This window comes from Pithys albifrons, chromosome 3 (assembly GCF_047495875.1).
Source record: "Pithys albifrons albifrons isolate INPA30051 chromosome 3, PitAlb_v1, whole genome shotgun sequence".
Taxonomy (NCBI): domain Eukaryota; kingdom Metazoa; phylum Chordata; class Aves; order Passeriformes; family Thamnophilidae; genus Pithys; species Pithys albifrons.
The window spans coordinates 87,708,576-87,727,136 of NC_092460.1; the positions used below are offsets into that span (position 1 = coordinate 87,708,576).

General features: G+C 37.4%; 1 protein-coding gene across 1 annotated transcript in view; it reads left to right on the plus strand.

Annotated features, from left to right (window-relative positions):
* The window catches only part of COG5 (component of oligomeric golgi complex 5), a 179,434-nt gene that overhangs the window by 671 nt on the left and 160,202 nt on the right, over positions 1–18,561 (plus strand). The window contains exons 2-6 of the mRNA XM_071552623.1: positions 268–407; positions 1,363–1,420; positions 4,268–4,322; positions 4,433–4,502; positions 9,629–9,749. Coding sequence (XP_071408724.1) covers positions 268–407; positions 1,363–1,420; positions 4,268–4,322; positions 4,433–4,502; positions 9,629–9,749 — 444 coding nt within the window. The remainder of the gene's footprint in view (positions 1–267; positions 408–1,362; positions 1,421–4,267; positions 4,323–4,432; positions 4,503–9,628; positions 9,750–18,561) is intronic.

The following is an 18,561-nucleotide window of genomic DNA, read 5'->3' on the forward strand; positions in this document are numbered from 1 at the left end:
GTGTATTCCACTCAGGGTTGTGGGGTATAAAGGAACATGAGTATCATAATTTAAAAAAAAAACCAACAAAACACAAACCCAAACCTCAACCCCACTTAGAGGCTCCAAACCTGTTTCTCTTGATTGTGGTGTTTCCTCATGTCTGTAGTATGTGATGTAGACAACATGCACTAATTTGGAGGAACTGAAGGTCAGATAACTGCAGTCTAGGTCCAAAACTATTTAACTGTTCTGAAGCATGAATATAAAATTAAATCTTTTTTTCAGAATGTTATGCTGACTTCTTCAGAGAAGACTTCGATGTGAAAGCTTACACTTCCCAGTCTATCCATCAGGCTGTGATAGCTGAGCAACTGGCAAAACTTGCCCAAGGTATTAGTCAGTTGGATAAAGAGCTGCATTTACAAGTAAGTTTAAAACACCTGTTATTCTGGGGTGATTGATATAAAGTAATTAAAAACACACTCACCTTATGATCTTGTATGTTCTGAAATTGCCCAGTGTCCTCTGCAAGCAGTAATAAAAGTACAACTTGCAGCTAAACTAGTAGTGAATCTGATAACTCAGTTAAGCCCACACTTAATACTCCTAGCCACAATCCTATTTTAGTTTCTGCATTCTGTCTCTGTATACTGAGATACATACCTCTGCAGCCTCTCTCTGTTCTCTTCTTTGTAAAAATGTTCCCTGACTCACTCCAAATGATCATGTCAACTATCAGAAACATTGGGCCCATGTTTTGGGACAACATTGTGAGGAGATAGTGAGAGCTTGCACTTTTCAGCCTGTGCTGGAGAGTAGCCTAAGCCCTAAGACTTACCTTTAGCAAGGCAAATACAACTATATTAGCAAACCTTCAGAAAGGCTTTCGGGTTTTGGCTGGTAGAAGACTATTTCTAAGCAGAAGTCACAAATTCACAGTGGACCTTGCAACAAGTTTGTGTGTAGTTTCAAAACCTGTTTGCCCCCCCCCTCCCCCCCGTCCCTATTGGTAAGTTCTTTGGGAACTAATTTTTAAATGTCAGAAAAAAATAGTGAATATACTTTATTGTTGTGTGATTAATAAATTCACATTTACAATTACTATATTTGAAGGTGTGTTGAAATAGGATTGCTCTGCTGGCTTTAATTGTGAGCAATGCTGCAGTTACTGACTTTTATTCTGAGCTTGGTGCTTTTATAAATTAAAACCCATATGTTCTGAAAACCCCTTCATCTTGAGGATGTACCTGCTTTTTCTTGTGTCTGCCTAATGCAGGGGTGGTGATACTTAAATGTCTAGTGTAGGAATGATAACAATATATTTAATACTCCTTTTATATCCCCATTTTTCCCTGTAAATGACTATTTTCTATTTTTAAGGTTGTTGCAAGACATGAAGATCTGTTGGCCCAAGCAACTGGAATTGAGTCCCTGGAAGGTAAATGCTACTATACTATATTGGGTATTCTTACTGTGTGTGAAGGAAGCACTTTTAGAATCTGTGCAGGGAACATCATTCATTGCCAACTTTGGTTCCTCATGTTAAGGCTACAGATCTGTCTTCTGAGGAGTAACATGTGGCACATTTTTTTGATGTCAGTAGATGGAGCTTCAGAGAGAAGATTTGGCTGATACTTATCTGGAGTAGCTGCTTCATAGGGAAATGTATTTTGATAGTCAGTTCTTGGGGACTTTAGCTATCAAGCCTTTTTTGGCCTTTAAATATATTTTCCTATATTTGTTGCATAGTTTGCATATCTTAACCAAGGGTCATTAACACATAATCCCAACTGTGTTGAGATATTTTTTCCTAGCAAAGAGCTACTAAGTTAAATACATGCCTTTGTTTTATTCCACTGTTTGAGACCTGGATTTTAATTTAGGAACCACTGAATCTGTATAGAAAATTATTGCAGTATATTCTTATGTCAGGAGCTCATTGAACCTGCCATTCTGCTCTTTGTCACTTGCTGGGAACTTCGTGTGGTTTTGTTTTGTTTTGTGCTTTTTTTTGTGTAGACAGATACTTACCTGTATGAATTGCTAAACTGCATGTACTATCAGCTCCAAACATATCCCCTGTTCCCCTTCCATTCTGTAACTTCCTAAATAATTTATCTTTGATCCTTTATCTGCTTTCAGGTTTTGGCATAACCAGAGTTTATGGTTACTGACAACTATAGTATATCCTTAGTCTTTAAAAATTCTCTGATACAGAATTTGGTTATCAGCATTTGCGTATAGCTGTAAAATTAAAGAAATTACTATTTAATCCAGTGATGGTAGCTCTTGAGTAACTTGTTGAACAGTTGGAGAATCAAATATAGAAGGCCGAAATATGTGTTCATTCTCCAAATAAGAAGTAGATAGGAATCTGTAGTCAATCTTGTGATTGATCAAGACCTCCTAGTCTTCAGCAATTTGTGCTCAGTGGAATTGTGTTTTCTGAAATTATGGTTGTTTCTGAAGGCATTCCTTCCTAAAATTGCTCTGAGGAAAGAATGATGTACTTAAAAACAACTACTCGGTTAGAAAACATTTCCTTAAGGCAAGTGTGGTAAATAATGCATGTTTTACCCTACTAACCCAAAGTAAAAGTAAAATCCAATTCACCTGAAATTTGCTGAAATTTTTGCATTTACTTAAGGTTACAGTCTTAGAGGAAATACTGAGTCAAGGTTAAGAAGAAAAAGAAAAGATGAATGCCAAGAGATTTTTTAAATTATGAAGTTAGAAACACATAGCTCGTGGTATGTTTATCAAGAAAGTTAGCAAGTGAAGACCATGGAACTAATTCACAGCATGAATAGTCATTTGGATATGTGGAAGTGAATCTCATTAAATGTTTCAAATTGATACACCCAGCTCGGAGAGTCCTTTCTTTGTCAGGCCTGTCGCCTTTTTTAATGGTACACTGATCTCGAATACCTACTCTTTTCCGTGTGTAGGTAGTTCAAGAGATATCTTGAGCTACCTGTTATCTCAAGAGAGGCTCAATGGTATCATCCTGTATCTTTCACAGCTGATGGGGAAGGTAGATTGCCTTTTCACTCCTCCTTATTCTGTCCTCTCAGAAGAGGCCTGCTGTGTGCTTAACAGCAGTATCACAGCCACAGATGCAGCCACTGGCGTTTCCCCCACTGCAACGTAGAGTACAAAATGCAGCCTGTTTTGCTCACTTTTCACTGTATGTCATATCTTCATCCTCTGAGTTGTGAGAATTGCATGCTGGCCATTCTGTGCATAAATGCCAGAGAACCCATGAGTCTGTCACTAAGTCAAGGTAATAATTCTGAAATACGAGAAGATGGAAGTTTACATATTTATACAAAATAAGTGAGATATAGTCACACTGTGGGACAACCTGAATGTAACTATTGGCAGTAGTTTTGTTTGTCTTCCATTTTCCTGTATTGTACTGCAGTTTTATCTGGTTTAATGATGATGTGCTTGTAAACAAGGCTTTATGAAAATGTAGTAAGTTTGAGAATGCTAACAATGCCTGGAACAAAAATAATTTCATAGGCCTGGGTTTGTGTAACTTAATTAAATTTTTAGCAGGCTGATTCTGTATTTCAAAAATTACTGCTATTCTTGACTACTTTGTTTGCAATTTAACAAGAAAAAACAAGCATGCTTGTTGGCGTTCCTTGTGCTGCTTTGCAAACTAATCTGAAATAAACATGATTAGGAGAGTTTGCTCTGTTTGTAATCTAAATGAGATGACCTTACGATGACATTGATATCTTCCTTTTGCTAAAGATGGTTATGCACAGGAAGACAACCTTAAAGGAGAAGTTTTTGTCTTTTCAATCCTCTGTCCATTAGTTTCTCTGAACTGTCTAGTCACTGTGTTAAATAACTAGTGTTGAATGGATTGTGCCATTTTTGTATATCATGTTCAGGTGTTTGTACCAGGTTATGTGCCTTTGAACTGCAGTCCTGATCATCATTCTTCTAGAAAATAACGTCCTCTAAATGTTGTTTGAAACTTCACAGGTGATGGATTTCGGAGTGATATTTCTTCTGTGTATTTCTTCTTTATGTTCTCTACCAATAGATTTTCCATAATATTCAATAACTAACCTATTACCTACTCAGTTTATTTCCTACTATGCTTCATTTTACCAGTTTTAGCCTGTATGAATGCTTTGTTGTAAAGGGGGGAAACTGTTTTGTTTTTTTTTTGTTATGCCAAGTTAGTCCGTAGTAGTTACTGGGATTTGAAGAAAAACTTTCTGTAATCGATGAGTGTTCCATGTAACAAATTTGCTTTATTTTGCAGGTGTCCTCCAAATGATGCAAACTAGAATTGGTGCTCTACAAAGTACTGTTGATAGGTATGAAGTTGATGATGCCATTCCTTACGCTATTAAAAAGTAGAAATTCTAATGTTCTATAATGGTATTTAATAATGCTGCTATAAATAAATTTCTCTTCTTATTTTTAGAATTAAAGTCAAAATTGTTGACCCCTACAACAAAATAGTATCTCGTACAGCTCAGCTAGCAAAACTTCAAGTAAGTTGCATTAGAAATATATTTTAAAAAACCCTTTTTAGACCTGTGTTATTTCACAGTTTTTGGACATGAGTGGTAATTTTCTATGCCAGTAGCCTGTAGTTCATTGTCAGTATTTCTCAGTGAAAATCAGTATTTTTGTGTCTTTTCATGAGCTACTGAGAAGTGTTTTGTATTGCAAAGTAGGAAACTGACCTTTGCACTACCTAAGTGGCAGACAGAGGGAAGAGGGAAAGGTTATCTGAGTACAGATTAATTAAATTCTCATTACTGCTTGGGTAATTGGTGTTACGGTGCTGTTGTATAGAAGATGCTTTTTGCCACTGAATTAACGCATGCTTGGCTGCAGTTCAGTAAAGAGTTTGGAAATTAATTCTTGCAAAATAATGAAGCTGCAACTCGAGCCATTTGTGGTTCTGGAGTTTTGTAAGCCCAGGTGCAAAGTTGTCCCTGTTGTTTAAATATAAATAGAGTCTGCAGAAGAATGTAGATCTCCATTAGAAGATAGCAGTGGGAGAGAGCTTATTGCAATGATGGGGAGATAAGTCTCAAACTTCCATCGATAATTTTATAATAGTTGAAATCTATTCCATAGATCTTCAGCAGTTGTGTGTCTACATTCTGTTAAGTTTATGGTTTAAAAAGCAACATCACTTCAACCTCACAAGTGTTAAATGAGTTACTGTTTAAACTTTTTGTCTTTGCAAAGTTACCTTAGCTTTGGAGAACTAGGAACTTATCTTTTGGTAGGTGAATTTTGAACTGTGAATGTACACTCAAGTAGATTGCCATCTGCATGTGACTGCTTTTGTAGAGTAGATGAAGCTGCAGACTTGGGCAGTTTCTGGTCTGGGGGCTGGTTGAACAGCTGCACTAGTCTCTTGGCAGAACTCTGTTATTTCCTCCATTGCTTTCAGTGGCTCTTTATGTTCTGTTCAGCCAGTTTGTGTGGCCACTTCTGATGTTTTCAGTTCCAGCTATTGGTGCTTTTGCCACTGGGCAAAAGTTCCGTGACTTCTATGTGGTAGGTTAGGTGCAGATCTTTTACTGTTCTCTGATGTTTCATATGCGGAATAAGTTGTGGCAATTTGAGGTAAAGATAAAGTTCATTTCTGCCCTACCCTTACACAAAGGGAAACTGCAGAAAGATCTCTGAGAAGAACGAGTCCTTCAACTTAGAAAATGTTTTTTGAGTGCTCTTTACTTCTCTTGGCTGTAGCAGATTTACCTGGGTTTTCCTTTGGTATGAGAGCAGCATCCATCCAGGGTCAGCATTACTCACGCTGTGCCAGGGAATTTGTAATACCTGGCTTTTCTTGATGTAAGTTGGAAAAAAGAGGTGCAGAGTAGGTGGGAGCCTGCAAGTCTATCCTTTGTAGTATCCAAATTCACTTGAATGGGTACCTCAGTGTATAAAGAGGAATGATGATTCCAGCTTCCCTGCCAGTGTGAGGGTCCATGGAATGATGATTCCAGCTTCCCTGCCAGTGTGAGGGTCCATCCTCAGCATGACAGCTGCTGTCCCTTCCTGGTGTTGGTAGATACACAGCGAGTGCTTTATGTTGCACTGCACTGCTGGGAGTTGGGGGTCAGGTCACCTGAACAATGAAATGAAGCTGCACTTAACGGAGAGCTGACTCAGTCGGGAATCTCAGCTCTCCTGCCTCCCCAAGATGCACTGCTGTGGTGTCCTTCACCTGGCTGACTCATCTGTTGAGGATGGAGGGGGAACAGCACAGCCAACAGTTTGCTTCCTGGCCATGGCAGGGCTTAGGACATGAGGTTTCTCCCAAATACAAGGCTTGTGGCTTCGGACATTTTCAAACTTAGTAATGTTATCAGCTGATGTACAATTATAGAATAAGTAGAAAAAGATAGCTGGTAAAAGAGGTTGCCTTCCATCAAAATCTGTAGTGTTGACAGGTATGTTTTGATGAAATGTGTGGTGTTTCAGGGCCTCTTGTACACAGGATGGTGTCATTTTAGTGCCTTGCCATTGATTGCTGTGGGACTGCTCACAAGCTGAAGGAATATTTGACTTACATAAAGCTAGATTTTGCTGTCTGTAATTGTTTTTAATATAGTAAAACATTCTCACTGGAAGTTGATTGTAAAACTTCAAATCTAGTCCTGAATTCCTAATCTCTGCTGTGTGGTTCTGTGTATTATGTCTTGCTCTTCTGTTACAGCTTCACGGCATCCCAAGGGAGCAGCAGGCACAGAAAGCTCACTTCCTGCTTCAAATCATACTGTTCTCTTCTGACTTTTTCCGTAGTCAATCACAAGCTAAATGGGAGTAGTTAACAGCTGAAATGTGTAGACAGAGAGTTTGTCCTTCAGAGGGATATTTTCTGTGCAGCTCTGTTTAACTAAGTATTTTTACAATGGTCTCTTAGTTTCAGATATCTTGGTGTTTAAAAATACTTACGAGAGCCAAATGTTTAAAACATTTTTAAAAGAATAATAATTCTGTATTTTAAAGTTATTCTCTCTTCAAAATGTTTACCAGTACCAGATTTCATACTGATCCTACTGTAAATAAATAGTAAGTGTAGTCTAAAAATAGTGAACTGTCTCTTCCTTCTTCAGGCTTCATAAACAACAAAATATATGCATTCAATTACCTTACACATGTGAGCTACACACTGGCACATTTTGGAGTGTCCATCTCTTTATAATTAAGTCTTCTGTCACTAATTTCTTAAAATTAACTTGAGCTTAAAAGTATGAGGCTTTTTGATGTCTTAAATTGTAGCAATAATGTCTATATTGTTACGTTGTTTTAAATTTTAGGAGATAGCTAACATGTAACCCCCCAAAAAGTTGTGTTTTATTTTTAATTTCACTTACAGCACCAGAACTAACTGGGGCCACTGGCCTTTTCCAAATTAATTCTTGCTTGAAAGTGGAATTAATTCCTTCTTGGTTGAAAGCACCTCCTTTAGAAAAGCATACTGTATCAACTCAGGAAGGAATTTTTCCTGAATTTATTCAGGCTTCTGTTTTGTAGGTCATCAGGTTAGAGGATTTGGCATCTGTGAACAACTCCACTATTAGATAAAATTCTTTATTTCTGTTACATGGTCCTCATATATTGCATTCTTTTACAGTGACTGGGATTTTTATTAAGTTGAACAGGTCACATAAATGAAAACACTTGGGTGAAACAGGATCTTTGTCAAGGTCACGTTGCAGTAGTAATCCTTGTGAAGTTAAGAGTGCATCTTCAGTGTCATTGGATTGTTCTCCTAATTCACAGGACCATGAGTTAAAACGTTTTTTTTGTTTCTGTATCTAAGTGTAACTTTTCCAATCTCTTAGTTTTGTAGTTAAGAGACTGTTTGTTGGGATGGGAGATAATGAGCAACAGCATGTAAAGTAAAAGATGGTCAGAAAATAACTGAAGTTGAATTCCTAGGCAAAAATATTAGCCAGATGTACACAATTGGATTAGAAAGTAATTAAATTTGAAAGCAAAGTAGTAATACTATGTCCTCTTATTTGGTGAAGCACAGTGCACTATATAAAAAGCTATTTTTGATTCATCTTACAGAAATTCAGTTCACAGATATGAAAGTGATATTTGGATTAAGATTTTTCTAATTAAAGAAATGAATTAATAAAAATTAATACATTAATCTCTCAAAGTAGGATAAGCCCCACTTAGTTCTCACTAATGGTAATAGAAGTCATGTGGTTAAGTTGTCTTAGAGGGCTCAGGAAACTTGCACTTCAGACTGTGGTAGAGAGCCCAAAGCAGTGAGATTAATTGGGCTTTTCGCTGATTTGCCTCATTGGGGATTTTCTAATTTTTCCTTTTTGTTCTGTCTGGATGTTTAACAAAATTAAACTCTAAATATTTATATTTTCATTGGTTTTTGCTGGCATAGGGAAAAGGCTACCAAATTGTACAGTCTGCTGTGAATATTGGTCAAATTGATTCACTTCTGTATGTTTTCTTGTTGCACTTTGACATCAGTTTTCAAGAAATTAACTTGAGTATGAAAAAGACCTTCAAATTCTTTTGGATACTGAATATTTTTTAAAGTAATTTTAATTTAATTTTTATATCCATAAGGTTAAAACTTCAGGAGACTTTTCCTTCAGTACCAGGAAAACCAGCACAGAACAACTATGTCTTCCTTATTCCAGATTTCTCACCATTCTTGTTAATCTGATTGCAGATGTTGGACTGAACCTATGACTGTACTAAAATCTGAGTGAAATTTCTGAATTCTAGTTTAGGTGTTGCCCAATCGTGAATGTTACTGTTCCCACAGCATGTACCTCCTAACCCCTCTGGCCCAGTCCAGCCCTAGAGGAACTCTATGCTCGATGTAACTCCTACAGTTTCTATTATTTAATGTGTAGGAGAAAACCTGTTTCAAGATCTCAGCTGAGTGAACAGTTATGAAATTACTGTGTTTGATCCAGTTGTCAGCAATGCCTTTTTTTCTAATTTGATGCTAATGGAAACATACACAAATATGTTTTCTAAAAATTTTCATATTACATCCATCCTCCATTTTTAACCAAGAGTGCCATGTATTTAATAAGCATATGAAAGAATGTGAACTCACAGTTGGCTGAAAATGAAAGTGACTGGCCTTATGAAAGTTTTGCTGAGAGTTAGTTTTTATGTATATTCCAACCATCAGAGTCAATATCTGTAATAACAATTTAGCCATTAAGTTTTAATGTGCTGTGAAGTACGTGCTGCCATTTTGCTTCTTTTTCATCAATATCTGGTTGGCAAGGCCAACTTCTTAATTTTACTAAAGCACTAAGAGGTGAGGAATACTGAGGAGAGAGGCACAATAACAAATAAAGCTCATTTCCAGTTAGAAATAGAACATGCCTCTGTCATGGGGTTCTGAGTTTCCTTTGTTTTTTGCACAGCTAATGGCAGCATAATCTCAGTAGTGCCATGAATGTAATTGCCAACTTTGGAAAGTACTGATCTGTATAACACAGAATTGTGTTAAAAATTCTGAAAAAAGGAATTTCAGTGCTCAAAAGTTTTTAGTTTTATTCCCATACATATTTCCTGTTTCCACATTAGTGGCCCAGCATTAAGTGATCTGAATACACTGACGGTATCCCCTAATGCTACAATTTCCCTGTAGGCTGCCTGTGACTTGCTGCGTAGGATCATACGCATCTTGTATCTCAGTAAGAGACTTCAAGGACAACTGCAAGGTGGAAGCAGAGAGATAACAAAAGCTGCCCAGAGTCTCAATGAACTTGGTGAGTCCTTCTTAGTTACTTTTACAGGCATTTTTAGCTTGCACTCACATGACTCACACGGGTGTTTGACTTAAAGTTTTGGATGTTTCTTTGGTTTTTTTGCCATGGTTCTTGCTGTCTACTTCCTGATTTAAATTGAGAAATGGCAGGAACAGTACTTATTACTACTTTCCATTTTTCCATGTGACTTCTCTAGATACAGATAATTAATAACATGAAAATTCTGTATTAAAAACTTGTGTTCTTTTGGACAACAATTTCTTTGTGAAGCAATTTCTTTTTGGTTTATGTTTGTATGAAATGCCTTCAGAGGCAGCAGGTATGTATTTGGCTTTTGGAAGACATTGCACTATGATAAGGTATCGTTTGAACTACGAGTTTACATCCTGAAGAAAGTTATTTGCCCTGTGACCTTTATGAAAGCTGTAGGTGGTACAATATACAGCCACCTAATCTTATTCAGGTACTGGAAGCATCCTGCTGCAGTAGTGACTAATTCACCCTGTATTTTATTGGTTTGTATGAAGAATGATGAGAGAGTCCTCTTGAATGAGGTTATAATGCTAAGTTGTTTTTTGTACTTGTGCTAGCTTGGGAAGTTCCACACTTCAGGATGCAGCAAGGAGCATCCCACTGGTCTTGGAGATAGTTGTTGGTGGTGTATATGGTGTCTTGCCAGCTGTTTCTCCTTTGATTTAATAATATTCAGATTTCAGCTTCCAAAAATAGGTTGTGGGAGGGCTGAACTATCAAACATTCAGATCATCCTGAGGTTTATTGTGCATATTTGTCACTACTGATCTTTTTCTACTGTGTAATCAAAAAATTATTAGACAATGGCTTCGTTTTGTAATTGGAAGATCCTGTGTTGCAAATGGAAGGTTTATATATTTATTTAGTGTATCAGTTTGACTGAAGCACTTAAACATCAATTGTAGCATTCTAAGATACGGTATTTTTTCATATTTGAAAAGAATTTTTCTTTCCATTTTGGTCTCCCATTATATACTCAGGATATATAAAATAATATTGTCTTTTAACTAGCTGAATTACAAATCTTGTGGGATTAATTTGACTACTAACTACTATTAAAATATTTAGTCCAATATAATGGTAATATCTGAGGTGCAAGTCTTGCATAGTTTTTAGGATTTTTTTCTTTGAAAGAAAGTGCCTTTTACTCTCCTTCCTCTTTGTTTTTTTAATTTCACTGTTTCAAAAAAGAACTTGCACTTTCTTTTGTTAAAATGCCGCAGTCTTTTGAGTTTCTTGTTTTCACATACTTGGCCTTTTACTGAAGCTTAGCAAAGTCTGAGTAATTATTGTTAAGGTTGAAGGGAAATGTGTCCCTTTAGGCAGCCCTTTTGAGTTGCATCCCGTGGTCCATGGGGGTAGCCAAGGCTTGTGACCCTTAATTTAATCCTTCATTCTGGGTGGTTTGTGGCCAGGTAGAGTCTTTGTCAGTGTCAGTGGTGTTGCAGGGAGGCTGGGTTTGGGCTGTGGATGGGGAGTGCTGTGCTGTGCTGGAAGGCACTGGGATGTGTGGGAGGGTGTGGGGCAGGAGAACAGGGAGGCTGTGATGGCTTGGGGTGAGGTTGTGGAAATGCTGTGCTTTAGAAAGATGGAAAATGTGATGAGTGCTCAGTGGTGTCAGGAGGGTGGGAAGTGTGGGGAGCAGACACTGAGCACTGGTAATTCTGTGGTGAGATATGAAAGCTTTGGGAGGGCTTGGGAAGTACAACATCTGATGGTAGTGAATAGTGGTAGACATGAGTGGTGTGAGAGCCTGGTAGTGGGTAGGAACCTCTGTCATAAAGGCCTGCTTTTAATTAGGGTTCATGGCCAAGATGAATGTTGATGTATGGTTTTAGCCAGATATTTCTGAATATCTCTTTTGTCTCATTCAAAGAAAAAACTCTTTTCTTGTTTATTACCTTTTTGTTGTATGTGTGGTGCAGTACAATTTCTGCATTGTCAAAATCAGTAGCACTGTGATATTACTGTGAAGGCTTTGTACTTTCTGTGGTTGTAATCTATCTTCCATAAGTTATTTTGGGTAGAATCTTGCCATAACTGGGAATTTATTTTTATATACTGTTATAATTTGTGTGAAAGTTTTGGGGACACAAATGTGCATGTTCCCATTTAGGTATATGTATTCAAAATATACTTCTGCTGCAGATCTATGTTAGTCCACTTAAAACTCAGCTGTGTCTTGAAGTTTATTTTGCAGCGATATGAAAAGCTGTGGTAAAAATATAACGTCTTTGAATTAGAAATATGGGTCAACCAGAGGAATCACAAGAAACAATTAGGTTTTGCTGATTTTTTTTATTGGACTCTCTAAGTTGCTAATAGTCTGCAGATCTCCAGCTTCAGTGGATGATGTTAGGAAGGTTCTTGGAAAACATTTGGTAATATTCTGACTGAGATCTTTACTTAAAGCTAAAGTAGACCTAAAATTCTTCTGTGTTGGAGTTTCACATTCTTTGACATTAACTTTCCACTTTGGCACTGTAAGAAGGAAAACTTAATTCCTGTATAATTTTAGAGATTAAAGGTGATTTGTGTGTGTATGTATATATATAAAACTAAACTCTAGACTTCTGCAACTCTTCTACCTCCCAGTATACTTCAGATTGTCTAGCAAAGTAGGAACAGAGTTGTGATTTTCCATTGAATAAGCTACTAGCTGCTTCTCTAGTGATGATTCTTCATATTATACAATCCAAGTCAACATATGGATGGGTAAAACAAGCAATAGTATTGAGATGTCACACAGTGCCTAATGCAGTGAATTATATGCCCTGACTATGCTTCTTGGTGATATTTAAATGCAAATATTTTATAAAGTGGAAAAGAAACATTCCTAAGCAAGATTAAACAATAGAATGTGACAAGAAAATGGTACACTATATACAGTTCCTTTCACAGAAGAAATTCTGCAGGCATTAAAATACCTGCTTTCTTCCATGTGGGTATAGAGAAATTAATGTCTTTAATAGCAGCCTGTAACTTACCAGATGAGGATGAAAAATTCTGATTTGTGCAACAAATGACCAGCATAAGCATGGACAGGTTGTAAATTCCATCTGTCAGTTACAGAGCCAGCTCTGGATAGCAAAGGGTTTCTGTCTTTTCCTTGTTGAATACCTGGAAATGGTGTCATTGTTCATATAAATGCCTAGGTTTATTTTAATGATAATAAACTCCTTGTCTCTATATATGCTTGTATTATAGTTTATGTCACAACAAGTTAATCTATTTGTTTGAATGACCTTGTGAGCATATATTTTGAGGCAGGCTCCCACACCAGTCATAATTTTGCTCTTTTGTAAACTCAGTCTGTGGCTGAGCTATGCAGCCATGAAATGAAGGAGAAGGGGGCTATTAAAACACAGTTTTGAGTGTCTTCAATACAGAAGTTGCTCCAGGACAGTATTGCCTTCCATGTAACTTAAGAGAGGATGGGCAAAGATAGGACTATGACCTTACTTTAAAGCTAAATAATTCTAGAGAAATTACAAAGCATTGTCTGTTACTGAAGTCTAGCTAAAATGATGAAACCCCTACATTTGTACTGTGTTCCTGTCGTGGTTTTACACCAACCATCAACCAAGCCCTGTGCAGCCTTCTGCTCTCTGTCCCTCGTGGAATGGGGGAGGGAATCAGAAGGGTAAAGGTCAGAAAACTCATGGGTTGAGACAAAGACAGTTTAATGGGTAAAGCAAAAGCTATGCACGCAAGGAGGGCAAAGCAAAGAATTAATTCACAACTTCCCCTGGGCAGGCAGGTGTTCAGCCATCCCCAGGAAAGCAGGGCTCCAAGACAAGGGAACACAAACGCCATCAAATCCAAATGTCCCCCTCTCCCTTCTTCCCCAAGCTTTATATACTGAGTATGATGCTGTATGTTCTGGAATGTTCCTTGGGTCATTTGGGGTCAGCTGTCCTGGCCATGTCCCCCCCGACTCCCTGTGCACCCCCAGCCTCCTTGCTGGTGGGATGAGTTGAGGGGCAGAAGAGTCCTTGACTCTGTGTGAGCCCTGCCCTGCTCAGCAGTGACAGAAACATCTCAGTGTTATCAACACTGTTTTCAGCACAAGTCTAAAACACAGGCCAGACCAGCTACTATGAAGAAAATCAACTCTACCCCAGCCAAAACCAACACAATTCTTTATAAAGAGAAAGCAGAGCTTACATATGGCAGTTATTTAGGTTTAATATGGCAATGGAAGATTTAAGGGAAATTGAAAAAAAACAGATCTTGTAAAGAAGTGTAACTGGGCTGGAGAAAACTGAAATTAGTTAGGATATGCAGGATACTGGGTGAAATATAATTTGAAAGAAACTATCTGGTTGTGCCTGGAAGGGCTCTTTGTAGGTGACATAATGTGGGTGGGTGGTGGTAGCCTGGTCTTCTGAAATGCACTGTGGAACTAGTGACATCTGCACAAAAGTGACAGTGGTCTTGGGCCTGAACAATTGTCTTGTAGAGGCTGTAAATAAATTGGATCTGGCACCTTTCTGGGGTGAATGATACAGGTCATACATGATTTAAAAAAAGAAAAAGCCTGGATATGTCTGGTATGTCTTCTAGAACAGAAATTAGAGGCAATGGAAGGAGGAAAACAACCTCATCTGCCTGTTTCAGTGTGGTTTGCATTGGTGGGACCTTGTCTTGTGCAGTATTCAGATTTGCCTGTTCCAGTGGGCTTTTCTGGTGTTGCTGCTGCATGTAGTACCCCGGAGTTTCCACTGGAAAGGAACACCCTTGTAAAGATTGTGAAGTTATCTATAGTATTGCAGCTCATCACCCAGTTTGTGTCCTACAGTAATACAAAATAATGCTTAGTAGAGGGAGACAGCATGATCTGTTTTCCCTGTCTTTGAAAATGACATTAATTAGACCAAAATGTTTTCAAATATTTTAAATCTACAAGTCTAATTTTTCACCCGTCTTGTTCCCTGTTGCTGTTAAAACACAGATCTATTCCATAGAAAGGAGAACATGTTGCATTGCCTGAATATATATATAGTATATTTATGTATATAAAGATTTGTAATATTTATAAATAAAAATACAGATATGAACAGTATGTATGCTCACCCTAATGTATCTCAGCTGCTTTTCAGAGTAGTCTAGTCTCATTGTTCTTCGTGATTATCTTTGGGAATTCCTGGGGGGAGAGATTGGATCCCAGAATCTAATGAAGGGCTTTATTGAAAATAGAACTTACTGCCACCTATTTTGTTTAGACAATTCAAACTAACTTGACTTCCTGAAGCAAAAAAACTTTAGAACAAATAAACTATTTTTTGGAATCTATAGTATAAAAGTGCTATTAAATAGTAGGCCACAGATTTATCAAGAGTGAATCCTGTTTAACCAACTGTATGTTCTTTGTTGGCAGCATAACAGGCCTTGGGACTAGAGAGATCAATGACTGTCTTGTAGTTTGATTTAAATAGGGCTCTTGACACCATTGATTTAAATAGGGCTCTTGACACCATGTCACACTGGCAGGATTAGCAATAGAATCCAGATGCAAATGTTGTGCAATGAATGCAGGAGTTTAGGGAAAGCTGTACCCCAAAGTCTTCATCAGTTGTTCACTGTTGCCCAGCAATATATGAAGTGGAGTTTTGTTGAAACGTGTTCTGCAACTGGCTAGCATTTTCATTAATGATTTGAGGGATGTAATGTGGTGTATATGGTTATTAAATTTACAGGCAATAATCAAGAGAAGGATGGGAAACAGGATTATAGTGAAGAATATTCTCAGTCAATTGGAGATACATCTTAGCTGAACTGATTTAATTTCTCTCCCAGGCAAGTGCTAAGTCCTAGCAATCAGTAGTTGTAGTTAACAGCAGGAGTAGGAGAAATTATGGTATGGATAACAGTTCTGCAGAGATGAAGGGCTTGGACATGGTCAGTGGGTGGAGGAACTGAAAGTGCGTGGCTCTGGTTTGGAGAAGGAGGGTCTGAGAGGCAGATGAAAAGTTTTTCAAATGGCAACAGAATAAATGGCTCTCCATATCTGCTGTGATTGAAACAGTAAGTAATGGGACTGAAATGAAGCAAAAAAAAATTATTTTAAATGTTAGGAAAGGTTTCTGCCAGTACTGACAATTTCAGGGGATCTGTAAAGTCAGTATTTGAAGCCTTTTCAAAAACAATTTAGACAAGGCATGTACCAGGAATAAAATCGAATATCATGGAATAGCCTGGGTTGTGGAATAGCTTTAAAGCCCTTCTAGTTCAACCTCCCTGCAATGAGCAGTGACAGCTCATAGAGAAGGTTTTGCCTTGAAGTAGGACTGAGTAACCAGTCCTTTGTTTCTCTCGAAGATGCTCCTCCTACCCCAACTCTGTTATCAGAAGAGGTAGTATGGAGATGTTTGGGGTTTTTTTGGTGGTGTGGTTTTTTTGGTATTTTGTTTGTATGTGTTTTTTGTTTTGTTTTGGTTTGTTTTTGTTTTTGTTTTTTTTTTCAATTGAAATGCTTGATGTAAAATGTGCTTCCCAAGTTTGTTGGACACTGAGCCTATAGACCTTCTGCAATGTTATTAGTACAGTGTGACTGGAAAATTCATGTGATCACTTTAGTTCAGCCTCTTCTTATCACTCCTTCAGATGCAATAGGAGATAAATGTCCTCAAAGACCTTCAGTTCATCCCTCTGACACAATTACTTCTCTTCTGGTTGTGACTGACATTCTCATAAACTTCACACAGTTCATCTTGTTACTTGAGTGCTGCAAAAACTGCCCCTCCAAAGCTGTTATGTCAGTATTGTCTGGGAGAATGCAGTGAACAGGAAAAAGGAAGGTGATACTGACTATGTGAATGTAAATGTCAAAGGCAAACTGCCTGGCTGCTTTTAAGAAAGATACTAATTTATTCCAGTAGGGTTTCTAAGATTTGGGATCAGTGATGAAGATTGTTTTGTGTTTATCAAAATACTAAGCACTACTTCTAATTTGTTGAAACTTAAATAACTCATTTTAGTAGTAAGTGTCCATACTGGTTTGTTTTATACCATTTAGCCATATCTATTGCAAGCTGGGATTACCTTTACCTGTGTTGTTTCCACAGTGTACCTTATTAGTTGAGTATTAAAATAGCATAAGTAATCTTATTAAAACACAGAGACTTATTCTGAGGTGATTGCAGTTTGGCTGACTGTAATATTTGTTCCTCGAGTAAAATATTGTTGTATTAAAGCCCTTTCATTTTAACTGCTGCAGTTTTTGGAGTAACATTAAATATGTGATATGTATCTGTACACGAGTATTACTGAACTTTCAGTGGTAAACTATCTGAACACCTCCATGGATACTGTGGCAGTCTCTGTCACTATCACCTTCTTCCCATATCCTATTCAGTGATGAACCTATTTTTTTTGTGTGTGTTCCAAGCAATCATTCACAACGCATGATTGCCAAGCCAGCTCTTATGTTGTTGACTGCTATTAAAGTGAGGATGGTCTTGGTTATGATCATGTCAGTGGAGTCTTTCACTGCTAGTACACAGAGCAGACAGATTTGTTGACACTAATACTGCAGTGCACATTTTCTCATAAAATCAACATGCATTAATCTGGAGGGAAAAGTTGCTCTCATGGTGCTTTTGCTTAGGGACTTAGATGCTTTACAATTACTTGTGCAAGACTTGGTGTCCTCTGAAATAATGCAGCATATGTCTGTGTAGCACAGTGCAATGTTCTGTAGGGGTAAGTGAACTGATTTGATTAATAGAAATTACATGGCTTTGCTGACATGACTCTTTGCCTGGGGTAATTAGTCCTACTGAGAATGACTGAATTATATTACTGGCTCAGAGCCATCTATATTATTTTTGAGTGCCACTGCTTCAGGTGGTGCATCTGCATCCATTGTAAGGGCAAATATCGTGCTAAAACATTTTCCTTTTGTCCCCGGTGGTGTTAACAGTAACACTGCCAGATCTTCACTGAAATTGAAAATGTTTGGACTAAAAAACACTGTGCCTTTCTCTAGTTGAGTATAGTCTCCATGTTCTTCCATTTCATGTTGTTCCTTTCAGTTGAGTTGTTTTTTATTTTGCTTTGTTTTGTTTCTCCTGAGCTTCTGTTACCCTAAGATGGAAAATTTTGCAAGAAGTTGTTTTGCAAATTTTTGTTTGTATTCCAGGCCAAAAAACCCCTCTTTGGAGGGAAGGTCAGTTTATTTCTTGTTGGCTTTTGAAATAAAGAAAAATCTTGATAGTATGTAACAAGTTTATTAATTTGAACTGTTTACTGTAAGATACTGAATTAATGTTCATGTAACAAAATGACCTTCAAAACTTAATACAATTTTTCATTTTTTAGTTAGAGGCCAATGATGTAAGACCTTTTTATTCTCTCTGAGCAAGGCAGACAGAACATACAGATTTTACCACCAACTTGTGTTTTGCTGTGACAGAGAATCCTAGCTTGGAAACCTGATGTTAGACAAAGCATTTTATGTAAATATTTGTTATTTGGTTACTTAATCTCTGGCATGCATTTTATTTTCTAACCATTTTCAATAGAAGACACTAAATAATTACAGGCACATGAGAGAAAAGACTTCAGTTTGAATTTATACAAGAAAAAATATTCTGTTGCAATTTTGTTTTTCAGCATAACCTTTAAATTACCAGGGCTTGAATTTACATTTCCTCAAGTTTTTAAAAGTTTGATTTTGTTACTATAGCTTCATTGTAGATTTGTGAAATTGCATTTCTATTTCTATGTCACTGTTTTCCAAAGTTATATCTATTTGGATCTATTGAAATTTAATTCT